Genomic DNA, 22,295 nt, shown 5'->3' with positions numbered 1-22,295 from the left:
TGTATGTTTCTAGGAAGTGGTTCATAACAGTATTGTTTATAATAAAAAAAAAACAAAATAATAAAATTAAGAGTGAAGAAATTATTATGTCCAGGGAATACTAACAAATTATTCAAATAGTATAGATACTTTTATTGACAAAGGAAGATTCATGAGGTATTAGCAAAGAGAAAGGCAAGTTACAGTATGTATAACATATAAATATATTTGCATGGAACATGAATATTTACAAAAATTTTAACAGTGGTCATTACTCAAGAGCAAGATTTTAAGTGTCATTTTTTCTTCTTGCTTATCTGTCCTCTAGTTTTTCTATAATAATGATAAATGTACAAATAAATGAATGTGCATATCACACACTTCTATAAAAGTTACCCATGATATGGTATCTTACTATGATAATGAACAATCAAATATGGGGAATCATTCTGAGAATTATTCTGAGAATAACACCTTGGTGCAAGGTGTTATAAAAATTAGTATTGAAAGCATTTTTTTAGATTTCATATTTTATGGTAATAAATAGGAATAACATGAAGATGTGGATTTTTCTCTTAATCTTATCTCTCTTATCATATTTGGAAATAGTGCATTTTGCCCTCCATTTAGCACATTGGGAAATAGATCCACAAAATAATTCTGATTTCCCTGAGATTAGTGGTACGTAGTTAGTGACTTTCAGTATTTTCTCTTCTAGATCTTTCTCATGAGATTTCCTAACTCCTCTGTTTTGGCTGTAGGCCTGTGGCAGGAAACCAGTCCTTTATGCTTTTTGTGTGCCTCTGTGTACCGGACACTGTTAAAGGTTATGATTTCAAAGGGTTGATGGGCACCATGGGTTGCCTTGGAGGAGCTGTGTGTCTAATGGAAAATGGTAGACATAAGCATAATTTTCTACAGACTCAAATCTATTCAGATTAATATTGTTGCTGTGAAGTATCATTTTAGCATCTTATCTCTTCCTACAGGCTAAAAAAAAAAAGGTCAATTTACTTTGTTTTCTAATTTGGACTTTCAAAAATGGTTTTCTAATTAGAAATAATTTAATGAAGTAGAGTTGGTCTATACCATTTTTCAAAAATGTAGTTTTCGTACTGATCTATTAACAGTCCAGTGTTTTGAAATGCTTTGCTAAAAACAACCTTAGGATTAAAGTTATAGACAAGAATAAAACAAGGATCCTGTTGTTGTGCTGATTCTGCACGTAGCTGTGCAGAAGAGGAAAGTGGAAGGAACCACCCAAGTCCTTGAAGTTTGGTGATGTATGTAAGTTATGTAATTTCAGAAGTCTCAGCAACAATAGTAATTCAGTACATATGGACTTTCATCATTCAATTTATGAAAAGCATGTTGCCTTAACATAATTTCATAACTGGAAATTCAGATGTAGGAATCTAATTAGGTGGGCTCTTAAAATATAAAGTCATAAAGATAAGGTAGTCTGGAGCATTTGAAGAAATTAATGTCTCAGAAACTTGAAATAGGCACTTGTGTAAGAATTCATGCAAACTGTCAGTCTTACATTTTTTTATTTAGAGAATAGCTGAATTATTAGCTATTATTTACATAGGTCCATTTATATATGCAAACATATGTTTGGGGGCTGGTGGTGTGCATGGGTGTATTTGCAAGAAAGTCAAGTTTGAAATAGCAAATGTCAGAAATCAGGCTTAATTAGATTTATATCACATTGCAGCCACATATTTTGCTGATGATGGTTTAAGAAGTTGCACTATTAAACGTGGTGAAACTATCTTTTTAGTAGCAAGTAATTTGATAACTATTTCATAGTAAACATTTGAATGGTGCAAAGTTCTTGTATTACATATAATTAGTTATGTCAAAAAATTATTTTCTTAGGATGCTTGGGTGGCTCAGTCGGTTAAGCGTCTGATTTCAGCTTAGGTCATGATCTCACAGTTCGTGAGTTCAAACCTCGTGTCGGGCTCTGTGCGGATAGCTGAGAGCCTGGACCCTGCTTCGGATTCTCTGTCTCCCTCCCTCTCTGCCCCTCCCCTGCTTGTGCTCTGTCTCTCTCTCTTAAAAAAATAAATAAACATTAAAAAAACTATTTTCTTTATCAAGGTGGAAATTTGTATTCTGTATTAAGCGGGCATACTTAATATTTGTTAGTTGAACAATGGGTATGTATCTTTATGATAAAATGTTCCCAAAATAGATGAAGATGTATAATTAATGGAGCAAAACATTCAGCAGCTTGATGTGAGAGAAGTATCTCTTGCAAAAGTAATACATTTTCTCATCTTAAATCTTATCTTTCCCTTCCATTCTTCAAAAGTGGAATGTAGGATCAGTTGTGACTCTTAGAACAAATTGCCATTTTTTAAGATATATAGATTTCTGAAATACATGAAATTCCTTTTGGAAAAGTGAGTATGACTCAGTGAATGCTGAGAGACTGCTGGCTTCTAAAAAAGAATACTCCTCTAGGCAGGGAACATTATTTTCCACTGGAAGGATTAGACACAAATTGGAGATTTGTGGGGGGAGATCCTTGAGGTCATTTGCTACAACTGTTGTTTTGGTAACATCCTTCACCTAACTTAGTGAACAAATACTTTTTTTTTTTTTTTTTAAATTTTTTTTTTTCAACGTTTATTTATTTTTGGGACAGAGAGAGACAGAGCATGAACGGGGGAGGGGCAGAGAGAGAGGGAGACACAGAATCGGAAACAGGCTCCAGGCTCTGAGCCATCAGCCCAGAGCCCGACGCGGGGCTCGAACTCACGGACCGCGAGATCGTGACCTGGCTGAAGTCGGACGCTTAACCGACTGCGCCACCCAGGCGCCCCGAACAAATACTTTTTTAAGTCTATTTTATTGAATTCTGTTATCTCTGTTTCAGAAACTGTTCTGTCAGTTATAGAATATGTTCTTTCTGGGGACCTGAGAAATTAAAATCATGTGTCATCCTTGCTGATAAAACCCATCCTATGGGGAAAAATTAGCCAAGAAGTTACTCAGTACCTCTCCTGGTTTCCCTCTTGTAATTCTTTGTTCTTTTAGAGTTCATTCCCAATATGTGGAATTCTACAGATTTCTAAATAACTTCAAATATCTCATGCTAGATTTTGAGTGGTGTATATTTTCTCAAGCAGAGACATCTGAACGCAGTGAAAATGAATTCTCATAGAACAAAATTGCCAAGCATATGTGACAGAACTGTAGGGAAAAAGAGCATAACTTTAATCTTCAAAGAAGCTTAAAAATAGCTCCACTGTTATTATGCATGAGGCCTGACAATTGACATTTCTCATTTTGGCAGCATTCACCCACAGCCCCGTATCAGCAACTGAACACATTCATCTCTGGGATAAATGATTAATGAGCTGCCTATCATCTCCACTTCTTTTGTACCAAGTGGCAGAGGCTTCAGTTGATCATATTGCAGCCATCAGCATCATTATTGAAATTGATTCTGCCACTAGAAGGCTGTGCTTGGACAATCGATTAGCATTTAAGTAAAATAATTAAGTTACGGCATTAAAAATAACACAAAATCATCCCTTCTCAGTCACTCTGTCACACCTGGTAAGGTTGTTTTGTTTTGTTTTTGCTTGTAAGCTAGTATCATACAACTTTAGATTGAGGAAGGAAACATGGTAGGCATCAAAATTCAGTTTTGTTTTGAGTGGAACCCACTAAGAGAATAAACCCATTCCGTTTATTAATCACTGTTGCATTGTGTGAAATGTAAACTTACAAAATTGTGTAACTTGTATGCAATGGTGAGCAATGATTTTGCCAAGTTACTGATGTTAGAGAAAAAGTAAAAGGGTAGAGTTAAGACATTTTTGAAAGGCCAGAATTAATCAGAAAGGAGAGAAGATGAAGGATATAGATTGACAAATGGTACTCTGATACAGTGAAATGAAACTTATTTTTCAGCAAGCAGATGTGAGAATGGGGAAAAAAAACATCATTTAGATGTTTTGGTGATGTGGTCTGCATGTCTAAAACAGATGGCAGAGAGTGATGGGCAGCACAGGCCTAGAGAAAAGTGATGGACTGCAGTTTGGGTGAAGTGTGATACACCCAAGGGAAAGGACTTGACACTGTAGGAGCTCAGTAAATGTTAGTGGGGTTTTAGTTACTCCTCTTTCCTCCTCATTTCTAGTCTTAGGCAAGACAACTCAATCTGGCTGCTGGAGTGGGGACCTACCTGTGTATTTCAGTGATAGGGAAAAATGCCATGTGATAAAGATAATTTGATTGTACATCATGGTGTCCAAGGCATAGTCTTTTTGTGCATGGAGTGATTTCTATAAAGATACATGGTTAGACTGCCATTAGGTACCTTCTGGAATCAATTATTAGTGCCATCAGAACTGTTCATCATACAAGGGAATCCCAAGACTCGTTTTGTATAATTGGAACATTATTCTCACCTAAAAACATCCTGAAGAGGGAGTTGAGTGGTGGTCAGATTGGTGGAGTGATGGATGTGAGGGTCTTCTGAATTTCATAAGACCAACTGTTTACCTACCTCAAAATTAAGACAGCTACCTGAACTACATTATATTTGTCACCCAATCAAAACACATGCACATTTTCTTCAGAGTTAGGACTTGTTATACAAAGAAAGAGAGCCATCACAGCTCTTTCTCATTCCAGCTCCTTCTGCTCTATACTTAAGATTCCAGATTTTAGAAGTTAGGCTGTTGGTGATGGTATTGTGAGTTTCAGTCTTTTTCTGGTTTGTGTATATTTTAAGAAACTAGAAAAGGCTGCTTTGAGGACTAAGTAGAGGACATTTTTACCCAAAAATTGTTGGTGTAGATAACTGAGACCTGTATTTTGTTTTGTTTTTTTTTAATTCAAGTTTAATTAACATACAGTGTTGTATTAGTTTCAGGTGTACAATATCGTGATTCAACACTTCTATACATTACTCAGTGCTCATAAGTGTACTCTTAATGTCCTTTATCTATTTCCCCCATCCCCCTACGCACCTCCTCTCTGTCAACCACCAGTTTATTCTCTGTATTTAAGAGTCTTTGTTTTGTCTCTTTTTTTCTTTTTTTTTTCCTTAAATTCCACATATGACTGAAATCATATCCTATTTGTCTTTCTCTGCCTGACTTATTTCACTTATCATAATATCCTTTAGGTTCATCCATGTTGTGGAAAATGGCAAGATTTCATTTTTTTTTATGACAATAATATTCTGGTGTGTGTGTGTGTGTACCACATCTTCTTTATGCATTCATCTATCAATAAACACTTGGGTTCTTTCCAGATCTTGGCTATTGTAAATAACGCTGCAGTAAACATAAGGGTGCACATATCTTTTCAAATTACTGTTTTCATTTTCTTTAGGTAAATGCCTAGTGGTAGAATTACTAAAGCATATCGTAATTCTGTTTTTAATTTTTTGAGGAACCTGTTTTCCACAGTGGCTGCACCAATTTGCATTCCCACAAACAGTGTACAAGGGTTCCTTTTTCTCCACATCCTCGCTATTGTTATTTGTTGTGTTTCTTTATTTTAGTCATTCTGAAAGGTGCAAAGTGATATTGTTTTAATTTGCATTTCCCTGATGATTAGTGATGTTGAGCATCTTTTTTTTTTTTTTTAAATTTTTTTTTTTCAACGTTTATTTATTTTTTTGGGACAGAGAGAGACAGAGCATGAACGGGGGAGGGGCAGAGAGAGAGGGAGACACAGAATCGGAAACAGGCTCCAGGCTCTGAGCCATCAGCCCAGAGCCTGACGCGGGGCTCGAACTCACGCACCGCGAGATCGTGACCTGGCTGAAGTCGGACGCTTAACCGACTGCGCCACCCAGGCGCCCCTGAGCATCTTTTTATGTGTCTGTTCACCATCTGTATGTGTCTTCTTTGGATAAATGTCTATTCAGGTCCTCTGCCCATTTTTAGTTTGATTTTTTTTTTTTTTTGGTGTTGTGTAAGTTCTTTATATATTTTGTATACTAACTCCTTATTGGATATATCATTTGCAAACATCTCCTATTCAGTAGGTTGCATTTTTGGTTTTTTGGTGATTTCCTTTGTGGTTCAAAAGCTTTTTATTTCAGTGTAGTCCCAATAGTTTAATTTTGCTTTTGTTTCCTCTGCCAGAGGAGACATATATAGAAAAATGCTTTTAATGGCTGAAATCAAAGAAATTATTACTGATGTTTTCTTCTAAGACTTTTCTGGTTTCAGGTCTCACATTTAGGTCTTTAATCCACTTTGCGTTTAATCTTGTATATGGTGTAAGAAAGTGGTCCAGTTTCATTCTTTTGCAAGTAGCTGTCCAGTTTTCCCAACACATTTGTTGAAGAAATTGTCTTTTTCCCGTTGTGTATTCTTGCCTCCTTTGTTGTAGATTAATTGACCATAAAAGCATGGGTTTATTTCTGGACTTTCTATTCTGTTCCATTGATCTATGTGTCTGTTTTTTGTGCCAGTACCAAACTGTTTTGATTACTACAGCTTTGAAGTAAATCTTGAAATCTGGGATTGTGATACCTCTAGCTTTGTTCTTCTTTTCCAAGAGTGCTTTGGCTATTTGGGGTCTTTTGTGCTTCCATATAAATTTTAGGATTATCTATTATACTTCTGTGAAAAATATTTTTGGTATTTTGAGAGGGATTGTATTAAACGTGGATTGCTTTGGGTAGTATGGACCTTTTAACAATATTGGTTCTTCCAATACATGAGTGTGGAATGTTTTTCCATTTTTTTGTGTCAACTTCAGTGTCTTCCATCAATGTTCTGAATTTATCTGTTAGTTCATCTGGTCCAGTGTGTCATTCAAAGCCCTTGTTTCCTTGTTGATTTTCTGTCTGGATGATCTATCTGTTGATGTAAGTGTGTGTTAATGTCCCCTACTATTATTGTGTTGCTGTTAATATTTTCCTTTACGTCTGTTAATAGCTGCTTTATGTGTTTGGGTGTTCCCATGTTGCATGCATTAATATTTACAATTGTTATAACTTCTTCTTGGATTGGTCCCCTTATTATGTAGTGTCCTTGTTTGTCTTTTGTTACAGACTTTTTTTTTTTTTAATTTTTTTTTTTCAACGTTTATTTTTTTTGGGACAGAGAGAGACAGAGCATGAACGGGGGAGGGGCAGAGAGAGAGGGAGACACAGAGTCGGAAACAGGCTCCAGGCTCCGAGCCATCAGCCCAGAGCCTGACGCGGGGCTCGAACTCACAGACCGCGAGATCGTGACCTGGCTGAAGTCGGACGCTTAACCGACTGCGCCACCCAGGCGCCCCCAGACTTTGTTTTAAAGTCTGTTTTGTCTGGGGCGCCTGAGTGGCTCAGTTGGTTAAGCAGCCAACTTCAGCTCAGGTCATGTTCTCATGGTGTGTGAGTTCAAGCCCTGCATTGGGCTATGTGCTGACACCTTGGAGCCTGGAGCCTGCTTCAGATTCTGTGTCTCCCTGGCTCTCTGCCCCTCCCCTGCTTATGCTCTGTCTCTGTCTCTCAAAAAGTGAATAAAAATGTTAAAAAAAATAGTCTATTTTGTCCAATTTGAATTGCTACCCTAACTTTCTTTTCACTTCCATCTGCATGGTAAATGTTTTCCTATCTCTTCATTCTCAGTCTGCATGTGTCTTTAAGTCTGAAGTGAGTCTCTTGTAGGCAGCACATAGATGGGATGAGACCTGTATTTTGGAAAGTGGGCAGAATATGGTTAAAGTAAGAGGAAGGACTGCAGTGATATGAAAAAAAAAAAAAACACATGGAAACAAGAGTTCCATAAGTGGACCGTTAACAAACTTACTTTTTATGTTAAAATTCTTGATTGACAAATAATTCTCTTCACTCACCATGAGATGAGCAGGTTAGGCCAAGTTGTGCTTGATCTGCTGTGAGTGAACAACCCCACTCTTCTTTAAGACCCTTGACACAGATTGCTATCAATCACCTGCTTTCCCTCCAAACCTTTTCAAGCATAGTAACATTCAAGGCAGCAGCTATCAGCCGGTCAACATTCATGTTTCCCATTTTTTGCCTCACCATTGATTTGGAAAATTACTTATAAACTATTTAAAATCATGAATGGTTAGGGGCGCCTGGGTGGTGCAGTCGGTTAAGTGTCCGACTTCAGCCAGGTCACGATCTCGCGGTCCGTGAGTTCGAGCCCCGCGTCAGGCTCTGTGCTGACAGCTCAGAACCTGGAGCCTGTTTCCGATTCTGTGTCTCCCTCTCTCTCTGCCCCTCCCCCGTTCATGCTCTGTCTCTCTCTGTCCCAAAAATAAATAAACGTTGAAAAAAAAAATTTTTAAATCATGAATGGTTAGAACGGGGAGAAAACTACAGGGTCATTCAGGGAGGTGCTGGAACTAGCTCTCAGATCTCTTGAGTGAAGTCTAGTGTTTTTCTGTTTCATAGATGAACTAGACCAGATGAACTGTTCCTTGTTAGTACAATGTATATTATATGAGCTTTCAGTGATTTTTTTTTAAAGCTAAGTTTTGTTACAAAAATAATGCAGGCTCATGAAAAATCAAAAATTACAAAACGTACAATATGGAAGTAAATATCTCAGCCCTTTGCTCCATTATCCCTGTTATCTACATGCTGCCTTCCAAAATTCCAACTTTTACTTTCCAGAGGAAGCTGCTTTAAAGTTCATATACACGTATGGAAATGTTCTTTACATAGACTGTATCTCTCTGTGTCTGTGTCAGTCGTTGCCTCTCTTCATGTGGATAAAATCATGCTCTGTAAATTTTCCTTCAAATTACTTTTTTTAACCTAAAAATATATTTTGCAGACTTTCCTTAGCCCATATATACCTACTTTTTTTTCTTTAGCTGAATGGTATGCAATTATATGGATATATCCTCCTTTCAATGGCAATTTGAGGTATTTCCAATTGCCGTTTTTACAAATAATGTTGCAGGGAACATCTGTGCTAGTATATCTTTGGGTATTTGTGGGTAAGCGTAACTGTCAGATACAATATAGAGCTTGAAATTATTGAGCCAAAAGTTATGTGCATTTTACATTTTGATAGCTATTATCAAATAGTTCTGTTATAAACCATTTTCCTATAAATCATTGGTATAGAAAATGCTTATTTTCCCCCAACATCTTCAATAGCTGGCATTAAAAAAAATTCTAATTATGGCCATCTGGAAGGTAGAAATCTTAAAAATGTGTTAATTTATGTATGCTCCATTCTGAGTGATGTAAGCACAGAATTTGCCCACTGTTTATTTACAGTGCACTTATTGACATGCACTGCCTGCTCATTTCCGTGCTCAAACTTATTGATCTTTACTTTTGAGAAAAAAATAATGTTGGAAAGCCCTGATTTCGATACAATTCTCTCCTTATTCATCTTTTCTAAAATTTCAAAATTACCTTTGATGCACATCTCCATTTTCAGGATTTTAATATTTTTCCTCTACATTGGTCCACCCCATCTGCCCCCTCACCCAAAAGGGGATAATAATAACCTTCTCCTTCCTTTTATCTTCTTCAATTGAGAATGGTCCAACATTGATCACATTAAAGCAGTTGTTTAAATCCCTTTATCAAGGGATGCAGTCAGTATGTAACCATAGAGATCATATTTTGAAGTCAAATAGAGGTGGTGGTTTTGACTATCATCTAGTAGCTATACAACCTTAGCCAAATTAGGAAATACCTCCTACCCCAAAGAAGGGGATGAGGCTTATATGTTAAATAAAAAGGGGTGGGGCTTATATGTTAAAGGGCAAACACAGCTCACACACACAAAAACCTTCAAAAATGGTATCTATTGTTATTACTGTTAAGAAATTTGGAGAATATATTTTGGGTAATTTACTTAGTTCAAAATAAGAAGCAATATATCTAGAGTGTTAATTCATGTTTAAGTGTTTGGTTGCAGTTAGGGTGAGGAGGACTACCAGTACTGTCAAAAGTCTCTGATGGTCTGGGTTCAGAGATAATTTTTGTTATAATGTTACTTAGTATATTGTACTCCATTGTCTTGTTGCCACCTAGTGTGGGTTCTTCCTATTCATCTTGTGTCTCAGTGGTACCCACTGTAGGTCAAGTTATGTGTTTTTTTTTTTTTTTAATTTTTTTTTTCAACGTTTATTTATTTTTGGGACAGAGAGAGACAGAGCATGAACGGGGGAGGGGCAGAGAGAGAGGGAAACACAGAATCGGAAACAGGCTCCAGACTCTGAGCCATCAGCCCAGAGCCCCGCGTCGGGCTCGAACTCACGGACCGCGAGATCGTGACCTGGCTGAAGTCGGACGCTTAACCGACTGCGCCACCCAGGCGCCCCTCAAGTCATGTATTTAGGGATAGGGATATATATAACGGGCCAAAGTGACCAAACTTGGCTGATTTGTGTAGAATGAATCCTACTGAAAATTTTACCTCCTGTTTACCTAAGGGCTATTCAGGAACACATTTCTACTGTGAAGACTTTTTCACTTAATTTTTGAATGGGGAATTTATTCACATGATTGAGGTAGTTTATTTCACCCTTATCCACTATCTTTTGAGTTTTCTGCATCCTATTCCTACCCTTGTGGAGTTAGAAATATTTTAGAGAGGCAGACAAGAGATTGCAACAAAGTCTGACAGCACACTTAAGGTCTTCTCATTACTGGTGATTCTTGGTGGGGTTGTTGGGTTCTGGGAGGGAGGGCATTCCAGAATCCTGACTGAGAAGCTTCAGCCATGAAATTTTAATATATATCAGATTAAGACTTTAAAAGATTGACAAACAGTTAAAGGAATAAACTGCCATAGATGAAATAAAATGGTTCCTTGGTCTATTTATTGAAATCTCTATTGCAGTAATCCCCCTGTATGTGGCAGCCTCTAGAGGTTAGTTATATGAAAATGCTTCCTGAAGTAGTTTAAATTGGGTACTCTTGGCCTCTTCTTACCAAAATGCATGGGTGAAAACTAACATATGTGACACTTTCATCTGTGTACTTTAGCTAAGTAGAAATGACCCATTTCCAGGTTGTAATAACATATTGTATATAATGGTAACATTATTATGTTTATAATATATAAATGGAATTAATTGTATAATGTTATACCATATCATTGTGAAATGCATATTGTAATATGTTGTAATATATCCAAGCCCAATAGGGGTAAAACTCTTATTTGCATGCCTGCATTCTTATGAATATTATGGAAATGAGTAAGTTCGTTTCTTAGTAACAAGTTTCCATAGCTCACAATCACTTAAATATGTGTATCTAAAGTTTCTCATCAGCGCTTTAGAAGTTTTCCCCTAAACAAAGCAATCTGTCTTTTTATTTTTCACGAAATCGTTTTTCTATTTTAGCGTACATTCCTTTTTCATTTTTAAGTCTGTAATCTTCGTTATATAAACTGCAGGCTATCTGAGTGAGGTAATCTACTCTCCCCTCTGCTGGAAGGGGGAATGTTTTCCTGTGCCACCATGTAATTTGCTTTGCAACAATTATTGCTATTTGTAACCAGATATAGTGATCACAGGACACATGTAGCTGAATTTAGAATCTGTTGAAAACAGGGAAGGCAGTCTGACTGTTTCTAAATGTCATTGACTTAATGATTTTAATTCATTAAAAATTTTAAAGTTCAAATGCATCAATCCAAACCATTCATTTCTGAAATGTACTTCAGATAAATCCCTCCATGTTCTGATGTTGCAAATGGCTGTCAGTAAATTATTTTATTTCCCCGAGTCCCTGCAGTTTCTTAGCCTCATTTCCAATGATATAGTTTATCAGATAACTTATCTTTAGTCCTATTTTTAAAACTACAGAAGCCAAATATCATGTATTCTAGGCAATTTAGGGAGTCATACCGACAGGTATATGGTACATATGGTGTCTTATAATCCTTTCCAGGCTTTCTATCAAGGAATCCTAGATGTATATGTAACTGGTATCTTTTACCAGTTGTACATGAAATTTACAAATGTTTCTTTGGCCTTCTAATTCTTCTTCTTTTTTTTTCTTTTTGTCTTCTTCTTCCTTTAAGTAAATGCTCAAAGAATCAATTGTAAATCAGGTTAAACGGGAAGCATTGTTTTTGTTTAAGCTTTATAGTTTTTGAGTTCATATATACTGATATAATGTGTATACTTTGTATTGCTTAAAAATGTTATTAAATTTGTATACCAAATACATTTAGGTTATAATATAGATGATAAAGGAAGAAAAGCAACATAGAACATATTTTATTCATTTTGGAATGTTATTTTTAAGTTTTCCTTAAGAAGGTCTAGAGCAGGATATTAGTGCCAGTTTTAGCAGATTAATGTTCCTGTGACAAATGACAGCAATCAATTGTCTGACTGTCTTATTCTATTTCCACTGGTAACTCAAGTTCACATTTGGGGAAGTCATATTGTATGAATTTATGATGGGGAAACAGGGAAAGGATAGAAACCTTTGCATCTGTCTTAAATTCTTTTTTTAGAAACAAGTGGGATAGAAATAAATATCATATCTCATCTTGAGTTGTTTTCATGACTTAATCATACTGCTGAGGGTGAAGGAAATTGCTCAGTGGGTCAATTCCTCCAGGTCACCAGCTTCCAAAAGAAAAAAGAAGTCTACAAATTCCCCTGATTTTGAGGCAATGGTTTCTAATTCCTAGTTCCTCCCTTGGTCCACAGTATGTTCATCTGGAAAACATTTAGTCATTTCTGAGGAGATTCCAAAAGGAGGGAGCCTCTGGTCCACTGTCTGCCTCTTATAAAAGGTCAAATACATGACTAAGGCATAACATTTCTGAGCCATATGAAAGAAATAACTGACTCAGTGGGACCCTGATCACTGAAAAAGAATAGTGTATCTCTTAAAAAGATGTATTCTCTCATCAAGCCCAATGTTTGCATAATACATAGTTTCTCAAAAGTACACAAAATATTAAGATGTTTTAAGTGAAATGAGACACTGATTTTGATTTTCTTAGGGTTATGCTAAATTTATTTGACACAATTTGGCTTTATATGATCATTGTGTATTAAGTGGAGTTAATGAAAATCAATACTAAGGTCTAAATAATACTTAGTTCTTAAATAAATACCTAAGCTAAGAATATTAAATGTCTTAGCTTTTGAATCAGTAATTATTCAACAGAAGAATTTCTCTTTGTTGATTATCTTTCAAGATTTAGAGTGACAAGATACCAAGATCTTTAAATGAAACCATTCATTTAAGCCTATTCTTACTAAATAAACTTTACCTTACCATAACATTTTATGGTAAGAGAGTCTTAGCCAAAATTATTTTCCTGGGTAATATTTCAAACTCCTGTGAAAAATGAATAGAATCTTTAAAATGGAGGCTAATTAAGTCACAGTGTCATCTATGGTATTGCCAAAACTATTACACTTACGGTTCATATATTTTCTTTTCAACTTATGGCACTCACTGTTGGAGAACTGTCTCAAAATTTTCTCAACTTTGCCTCTTTAATACTGCATTATATAAAGTCCACAGCTATGGTTGTCCTTTAACTCCCCATCTACAGAAATAATTATGTAGAAAAAAAAATTTTTTCATACGTGAAAGCCACTATTTTTTCAGTCCAAGTCTTTTTTTAAAAAAAGATGAGGAAATGCAACAGAACATAGCACTTCGCTTCTGGCATTTTGTAATACACAAAGAAGAACCAATGGCATGCTAATGACAAATTTAATCCTTGCAGTGAAGATGAATGTATTACACTATAAATTGTTCATCGTCTACACCTCTGGTCTTAATTAGCCATCTCAAACCCTATGCTGTAGGTCAGATTGGGGTCATAAAGACCATAGGTGGCTTCCCTCAAACCAACATCGCAATTAAAAAGTAACTTAAAACATATGCTTTGTTATTACTCTGGATTTAGCATCATCTTTTTCAGATAACCTGTAGTATCAGATTATTAATCTTCTTTCAGCAGTAGATCAGAATCAAATGCCATGTGAATTATGTAAGGGAGGAAACTGAGTTGTAGTTTTACTAAATAGAACCTAAAGAATCATGGTGGATTTCTTTGAAACCTTAGACCAATTAAATATTAAATAGCTCTGAGTCAAGACACCGTTAGAGATTATGCTGTGCTGTTATAGATTGACATTTCAGAGGACAGGGACATTATGTATGTGTATCTCTAGCCCAGGACTTGACACAAAATGTTTATTGAGTAACAATATATATATTAAATGAATATCTTAAAAGACAATAATTCTATGAATTTAGTAATAATACTAGTTTATCACTCAAACCATTTAACTCACCCTATTAAGAGATGCTTTCTGAGTTGTTTTAATTTTGCCTTTTTCAGATGAGGAAAAAAAAGATCATTTGGAGAACATCTGTAAAATTACGACTGAAGACAATGGTTTTATAGTTCATCACACTTCACATTAGATTATGTGTGATATATTCCTTTTAGAATTTTACGGAAAAGTTTGATTGTTCTAATGGATTTAAGGATATGAAAATTGTATGGCTTGTTGTTCCTTCCTTTTCCTAGGTTTCCTGGACAGCTGGAGCTAAATTTAATGCCTACTTGTATTTCCTATTGAGTGCTTTCATACTTGTTATGTCCTTTTTTGATATTTTTCCCTTTTTACTTTCATAGCCTAAGTCTTCTTAGAAATAAGTGTGATACATGTTAGTGATGTCAGTGTTTTATCTTCAGTCCTTATCTTCACTTGTTCATTGAGCTTTGAACATTCTTGACGACTCTTTGAAGCTCTGCTTCCTTGCCTTTCATGGTATTCTTTCAGTGAGTAAATATTGAGTGCTTACTAAGTGTCAGGCATTGTTAGGGCCCTTTTCTTGACTCAGTCACTCTCCCACTGCTGTTCCGTAAGTGCACAGTCCCCCCCAGGTCGTATCACTCATTCTGTGGTTCTCTCAATTGGTGTGCTGTTCTTTGATTTAGAAACGATACCTTACTTGGAACTCCTGGGGCAGATTAACTCAATTTTTGCATTTTAGGAAAAGTCATAGGATGCATCTGCCATATGTTATGTAACACCCCCTCACCCCGAAGGCAGCACCCTCTAACCAAACATATTAATATTTCTGCAGCGAAGCATATGAGTATTTACAGTAAGTGGGATAAAGACTACGAGGAACCTAATTTTCTTAATGGGTTTTATTGCCAAATGAGTTTTGTCCCAAATCTAGGGAAAAGATTTGGGGTTTCAAACCATGTTGGATTTTGAAATTTCAGGTAAGAGGTGGGAAGATCCCTTAAACTCAACTTTAAATATTTTAGACTGTCTCGCAAATCTCTGTCTGATCCTACATTTCCAAGTAATCTTCTGGACATCGTCACTAAAAGATCCTATCAATCTCTTAATTTGTGTTAAACTTTTTGCCTGCTTGCCAACCGACCTCATCTGTGCTTCTTACTCTGTTTAATTCCTAGCATAATCACTGAGTCCTGCGGAATCCATTATAATATATTCTGAACTTCTTGTCTCTTGTCCTTTGTCACCTCACCTATTATGATTTCAGTCTTCATTGGCTGTCTCCTTGGCCTTGTTGACTCTCAGACCAGGCTGGATGGACTAATTTATTCATACACTATGTTAGGCATTAAAAAATACCAGTAAAACAGTTTTGTTTTGTTTTGTTTTTTTCATCTATAAACACCTCTCCTTAGTGAGGAAGACTAGAGCACTGGTTCAATAAATGAGGAAACACTTGGCACAATGGATATTTTGCAACCATTATTTTTAAAAAGGTTGAGATAGCTCTGTATGTCAATTGCCAAGACGTATTATAGGAGAAATGCATGTTGCAGAACAGTATATTGAGGCCCTATATAGACAGTTACATAGTCAAAATTCTGGAAAGCTATCTATCAGTCCATAGCACTGTCTCTGGAGAGACACTAGGAACTTGACTTTCTGATTTTTGAAATGTTTAAATATGTGTGCAGTAGTCCCTTCTTTATCCATGGCTTCACTTTTCTATAGTTTCAGTTACCTGCGGTCCAGAAGCAGATGACCCTCCTTCTGATATATCCTCAGGTCAATAGTAGCTCAAGGCTATGTCACAGTGTCTATGTTATTCACTTCATTTCGTCTCACCACATAAGCGTTTTATCATCTCACATCATCACAAGAAGGGTGAGTACAGTATAGTAGATATTTTGAGCGAGATGACATTCACATAACTTGTATTACAGTATATTCTAATTGTTCTAATTTATCATTAGCTATTATTAATCTCTTAATGTGCCTACTTTAGAAATTAAACTTTATCATAGGTATGTATGTATGTGTGTATAAGAAGGAACAGTAGAGTTAGGGATGATACTATCTGACACATCCACTGGAGGTCTTGGAAACATATTTCCCATGGAAAAGATTGGGGAACTACTGTATGTGTACATGTATTTAATACATGTATTTACATTATGTAAAATATATTAACACAATTAAGCATCATATAAATTATATATTAAATATATTTTTATAATAGATAAGCATAATAAATTTATCTGAAAATTAAAAAGGTTATCAGCAAGTTAAGTGTGATAAGAGGTATAAAGAAAGAAATATAACATGAGTAACTAACTCTGCTTGTCTGTTAGGGAAGCGTAGAGAATGTTTTCCTTTCTAGACATTGCATTCAGAGTAGAGACCAAGTTCAGTGGCACCAGGTCTTAAAGGGTCTAGTGTGTTCCAGGAACAGCAGATCGGTGCTGGATGGACAGTAGTTTCAAGGGAGAGTAGGTTTCAGAACTCAGGTGAGACATGGTCAGATTGTGAAGGGCAGCTGTTAATTGGAAATGTGGACCTCGGGTCGTCAGTGGAGAGCCTCTGGAGACTGTTCATCTTTTTTTAAATATACGGTTTATTGTGGAGTAATTTTAGATTTACAGAGAAGTTGTGAGAGAGAGTTCTTGTCTAACACCTCACCCAGAGTCCTTCCCCCTTAGTGCTACCTTACATTACCATTGTACCTATGTCAAAACTAAGAAACCAACTGTGGTATATATTATATTAACTAAACTGCAGACTTTATTCAGATTTCACTGGTTTTTCCTTTGATGTCTTTTTCTGTTCCAGGAACCAATCCAGGCTTAGTCTTCTCTGCTGAGTTTCTCTTTTCTTGTTTATCATGACCTTGACAGTTTTGAAGGCTACTGATCAGTTTATAGAATGTTCTTCAATTTGGGTCTGATATTTTCTGAGGAATAGACTGGTGTTAAGCGTTTTTGAAAAAAATACCAGAGTTGTGAAGTGCCTTTTTAATCACATTATAGAGGGCATGTGATTTCTGCCATGTCATTACTGGTGATGTCAACCTTGATCACTTCATTAAGGTAACATTGGCCATATTTCTCCACTGTAAACTTCCCAGGAGGTTTTCCCTTTTCTAAACTTGTCTGGTTTGTGAACTTTATAGTATGATGATTATGACTGTGTTTAATGCAATTGGATTGGTTGGGAGACACAAAGAGCCAGGAAACTGGAAGGCCAGGTACACTTAGGGCTGTTGCAATAGTTCAAGTGAGAAATGACAATTGTCTGAACTTACAGGGGCAGTGGCAGTGAAAAGGACTGGAGATATTCAAGTTCTGGGCAATGGAGTGGCTTACGGTAGTTTTAAAGATAACAGAGCAAATCAAAACCACAATAAGATACCATTTCACATCCATTAGGATGGCTATAATAAAAAAGTCAGATTATAGTAACTGTTGGTGAGGATGTGGGGAAATTAGAATTCTTAAACACTGCTGCTAGGAATGTAAAATGCTACAGCTGCTTTGCAGAAATTTGGCAGTTCCTCAGAAATTTAAGTATATGTACCATTTGATGTAGTAATTCCACTTATAGGTATATACCCAAAAGAAATAAAAAATATGTATACACAGAAACCTATCCATGAATGCTCATGATAGCATTATTCATTATATTCAAATGGTAGAAACCACCCAAATTTCCAAATGATGAATGGATAAAAGGGGTATATCCATACAATAGTTTTGGTATATGTTTTATTTGGTTCTGGTTCTCTGGAGAACCCAGATATAGGTACTCACAAATATAAAAGATGTAGGATTCTGATTGCCTTTAATAAATGAAAATCATTACACAGTTGGCCCAGAGTTTTACTTGGCAGTTTGAAGCCTGACCTTATAGCTATGAAATTCCAAGTTTGTGAATGAATACATGACTAAAAGAGTTAGAATGAAATGATCAACAGCATGTACCATTTCAGCTTTTATTAATAAAACAGAAAACTAAACTCAAGGCAACTGCATTTGACCTGACCACACATAACCAGAGAAGTGAGTCTTTACGAGGACTTAAAGGAGAACTGTCAATATACAGATAGGTTCCGTCAAAAGTGAGATATTGCAATATCTAAATACAGTTAGGTAAGTGAAATTAAAAAGAGAACAAATTAACTATTAAAAATCACAGAAATCTCATCCTCAGATATCAGGGGCTTCTTTTAACAGTCGTCAGCGTGTTCATCAAGATCAATCATACTCCACAACTCCCAAAGGAAAAAACTGAGGGAATTCCTGGGTAATTTTCACAGCTTCATTGTAAAGTCCAAGATCTAAAACAAAACGAAAGAAAACAAAACAAAAACATTTTAGCAAACACAATCTACAATGGAAAGATGTAACATCATTTATTATCTAAAAGATTTCTACTTATTTCTCTTCTTTCCCTTTTAGAGGTCTTATTTTCACAATCTGTCTTCTAAAACAGATGCAGATCGTCATATTTATTTACCTGTGGTTCTAAAAAATAAGACACAAGGTATAGGCGACTATTCATCTTCATATCCAATGTACAGGCACAGTTCTTGCCTGGTTGTGTTTAAGGCATTATGCATTATTTAATGCTTTCAATCCATATGTTAAAACAAAAAGCCTGATGACATTATTTTTGTTTGCCATGTTCTTTAAGTTTCTCTTCCCACAAATATTAATCTTTACTGAGTTTACTTAAGCATTGCTTAGTGGGGTTCCTGGGTGGCTCAGTCAGTTAAGCATCCAATTCTTGATTTTGGCTCAGGTCATAATCTCACGGTTCGTGGGTTCAAGCCCTGAATTGGGCTCTACGCTGTCCTGCTTGGGATTCTCTCTCACCCTCTCTTTCTCTGCCCCTTCCTCACTCACTTGCATGTGCGTGTGTGCACTCTCAAAATAAATAAACTTAAAAAAAAAAAGTGTGCCAAAATGTTCTCCTATTTTCCTTTGGGATGAGAAAATTCTATAGAAATTGAAAGATGGCAGGATTGAGACTGAAGACCAAGACATCTCCAGTTAAGAATAAAATTGTTTTCCTCCTAATTACATGAAATTTCTAAATACTAGAATGCTTTATTTACCAAAAGGATGGTTATCTTCTTTAAACTGGACATAAGATGCACACAGAATGGTTGCTTTGGCTGTTACTCTTCCAACTACTTCCACAATTCCAGAGATTTCTTCATCAAGCTGACACAAAAGAACAAATTGTCAACTTGGGGTTTCAAGGTGATAACTTGGAAACAGTGCTACAGTTTACTCATCTTTCATTCTATGTAACATAATCATTTTCAAATTTACCAACATAAAAACTGAATTGTAATTTGTTAAAAATGTTTGAGTACTTAATGTCAGCATGTCATAATTCAATTACCTTTAGCAGTAGCTTCTGGTCCAAAGATCCAGTTAAATGTTCAAGTTGAAGACAAAATCACTTAAAGATACTGAGAATGTCCCGCTTTCTACAAGGAGTACTTGTTTAAAAGGATACATTGAAAGGAATTTTCTAGTTTCTATATCTTGTGCAGTGTGTCCTGTACATATTAACTAAACAGCACATGTATTTGTCTTCATAAAAAAACAAGAAAATTGAGTACAATAAACAAAACATAAAAACAGGGGTGCCTGGGTGGCACAGTGAGTAAAGCGACCACCTTCAGCTCAGGTCATGATATTGCGGTTCATGAGTTCTAGCCCCGCATCAGGCTCTGTGCTGACAGCTCAGAGCCTGGAGCCTGCTTTGGATTCTGTGTCTCCCTCTCTCTCTGCCCCTTCCCCACTCATGCCTTGTCTCTCTCTCTCTCTCTCTTTCTCTCTCTCCCCAAAATAAATAAACATTTAAACAAATTTTTTAAATGTAAGAACAGTAAGTGATAACTAAAAGTACATGTAAACAAAAATAGAAAATAGAATTAAAAAAATGTAAAACTCTTGAGAAAGGAAAAAAATGACTTAAGAGATTTTTTTAATGTGATTTTATGGTCTTTGATAGGAATGGGAATTGTCACCCAGTTAAGGTGATACTTTAAAAATTAGAAAATCATGGAGCCCAAAGAATCATTGGTTAGAAACGTAAAGGTATCTATAATGTAAGAACAGGACAAAAGTTTAACTTTAGAGCAGGGAGGTTTTATAAACTCATCAAGCTATTTTGTTTCAGATAAACAATACTTTTTAGTACAAATATACCCTGTATTTTTATTTGCTAAATCTGGTAACCCTGCACTAACAACAAATTAAATAGGGTCCATGCTTTATACATCCACTGCAAGACTCAGAAACATCAGCAAGATGAAGAATTAACTATAAGATACATAGAATTAATACTTAAACATACAGGCTCCATCAACTCAATGGTTCCATTTTTTCCTTCTCCATCTGAAAGAATAAACATTTTTCCAGTGGGATGAATCTAAAAAAGAAACACGAAATTAAAAAAAACAACAACAACCACATAAACAAAACCATTAAAATCTCATTAAAAATGTTAAAAGTTTGATAAAAGATCAGCAGATTGACCCAAACACTCTTGGAACGGTTTATTTGGTTCAAATTATAATCTTGTGTTACTGTATCTGGTGAAAGGACACATAGTTAAATTTGAATTTCAGATAAACAATACTTTTTAGTACAAATATATCCTGTATTTTTATTTGCTAAATCTGGTAACCCTGCACTAACAACAAATTAAATAGGGTCCATACTGTCTAAAAGTGAGATCTACTAGCACCCATGATTTAAATAGTATGTATCCCACCGGAGGGTCTATTTTAAAAATTAAGCATGATGCCTGCGCCTGGCTGGCTCGGTCCGTAGAGAGTGGCCACTCTTGATCTCAGGGTTGTGAGTTCCAGACCTACCTTGGGTGTATAGATTACTTAAAATCTTAAACCAAAAAATTAAGCATGATTAAGTAAAGCGAGAACTGTTTGTTAGAAGTATTAGAACTACTGTTAGATGTAAAGAGTGAAGTCAGATCTGGTTTGAATGCCAGCTTTGCTACTTGCTGTGGCAGTGAGCGTTTTAACCATACATCACTCCTACCCAGTTTCCCTACCTGTGAAGTCGGAACACCACCTATTTCACGGAGAGGATGTGGGGGTGAAATGAACTACTAAGCCTTTCTAGTAGTTTTCTTTTCCTCAGCTCTCTCGGTTCACTGATTGGGAAGCTTTGGGTCTGCTTTTCATCAGTAGGATGAAAGCTCTGTATGTACTCTTAACACTGGAGTAAGAAAACATACTGATACAGGATCTGGAAGGGACATAGATGTGCTGTAAAACATTGGAAGAATGTTTTATGGCGACGTGACCTAAATGAGAAAACGAGGATTGAGAAGAGACAAAATTGCATGAGAAGGAAACTAGAAAAATAGAGAAGTCAAGACTAGCTAAATTAAGACGTCAGAAGGTAGATGTGTGAGTCAGGTCTATAATTTTCTTTATGTAAATACAAAAAGAACCAGAGTGGAGGGAGCTAGAATTAGAACGGAGCGCATACTAAAAGGTCGCGATCCCGCGCCATGAATGTGGCGCCAAAATGGGGCTGCAGTAGCTAAAAAGCGTGCCAACAGTCGCCTTGCGCAAAATGAAGCAATCGGGAGCGCTGTAATGTTCTAAGGCCTGTTTTCCTTCACCCTCCCTCACACCCAGAGGCTGCCACCCGGGCGGGCACGGGGTCCTTCCTCTCGGCTACCAAGCGGGGAGCCGAGGGCGGCGAGCGCGCGCACCTTTTCCAGCCTCCCTACGAAGCAGACCGGCTGGTCGATGAACCGAGCCAGCATGCTGGCGTTGATGCGCGACCTGGGCAACTCCATGACGTCCACCATGATTGCGGTGCGAGACCTACGGCCGGCGGGAAACAGACGACAGAAATTGTGAGCCCCGCGGCGTCTATGGGACGCCGGCACCAATCAGCGGAGACCAACACTCTCACTCCACCAATCAAACGTGCAGAAATCTCGATCAAACTCGAGCTGTACAGTGGAGGGACCCAGCACGGAAGGCTGCTTCCGGAAATGGGGATCGGCTGCTTAGTGACGCGCAGCGTCCCGGAAGTTGCCCGGGTCCT

General features: G+C 36.6%; 1 protein-coding gene across 1 annotated transcript; it reads right to left on the bottom strand.

Annotated features, from left to right (window-relative positions):
* Positions 1-18,167: 18,167 nt before the first annotated feature.
* On the bottom strand, positions 18,168-22,256 carry RPA3 (replication protein A3). Its single transcript, XM_025929706.2, has 4 exons — positions 21,955-22,256; positions 20,563-20,637; positions 19,307-19,415; positions 18,168-18,526 (listed from the first exon to the last, which is right to left on the bottom strand). Exons 1-4 carry the CDS (start codon positions 22,051-22,053, stop codon positions 18,444-18,446), a joined length of 366 nt encoding a protein of 121 aa, XP_025785491.1. The 5' UTR covers positions 22,054-22,256; the 3' UTR covers positions 18,168-18,443.
* Between the last annotated feature and the right edge of the window lie 39 nt (positions 22,257-22,295).

The sequence above is a fragment of the Puma concolor genome, chromosome A2 (genome assembly GCF_028749965.1).
Source record: "Puma concolor isolate L17-30 chromosome A2, mPumCon1.1.hap2, whole genome shotgun sequence".
Classification (NCBI taxonomy): Eukaryota; Metazoa; Chordata; class Mammalia; order Carnivora; family Felidae; genus Puma; species Puma concolor.
Note: the sequence above shows the minus strand (reverse complement) of the source record. Positions and strands in the feature narration are given on the sequence as shown.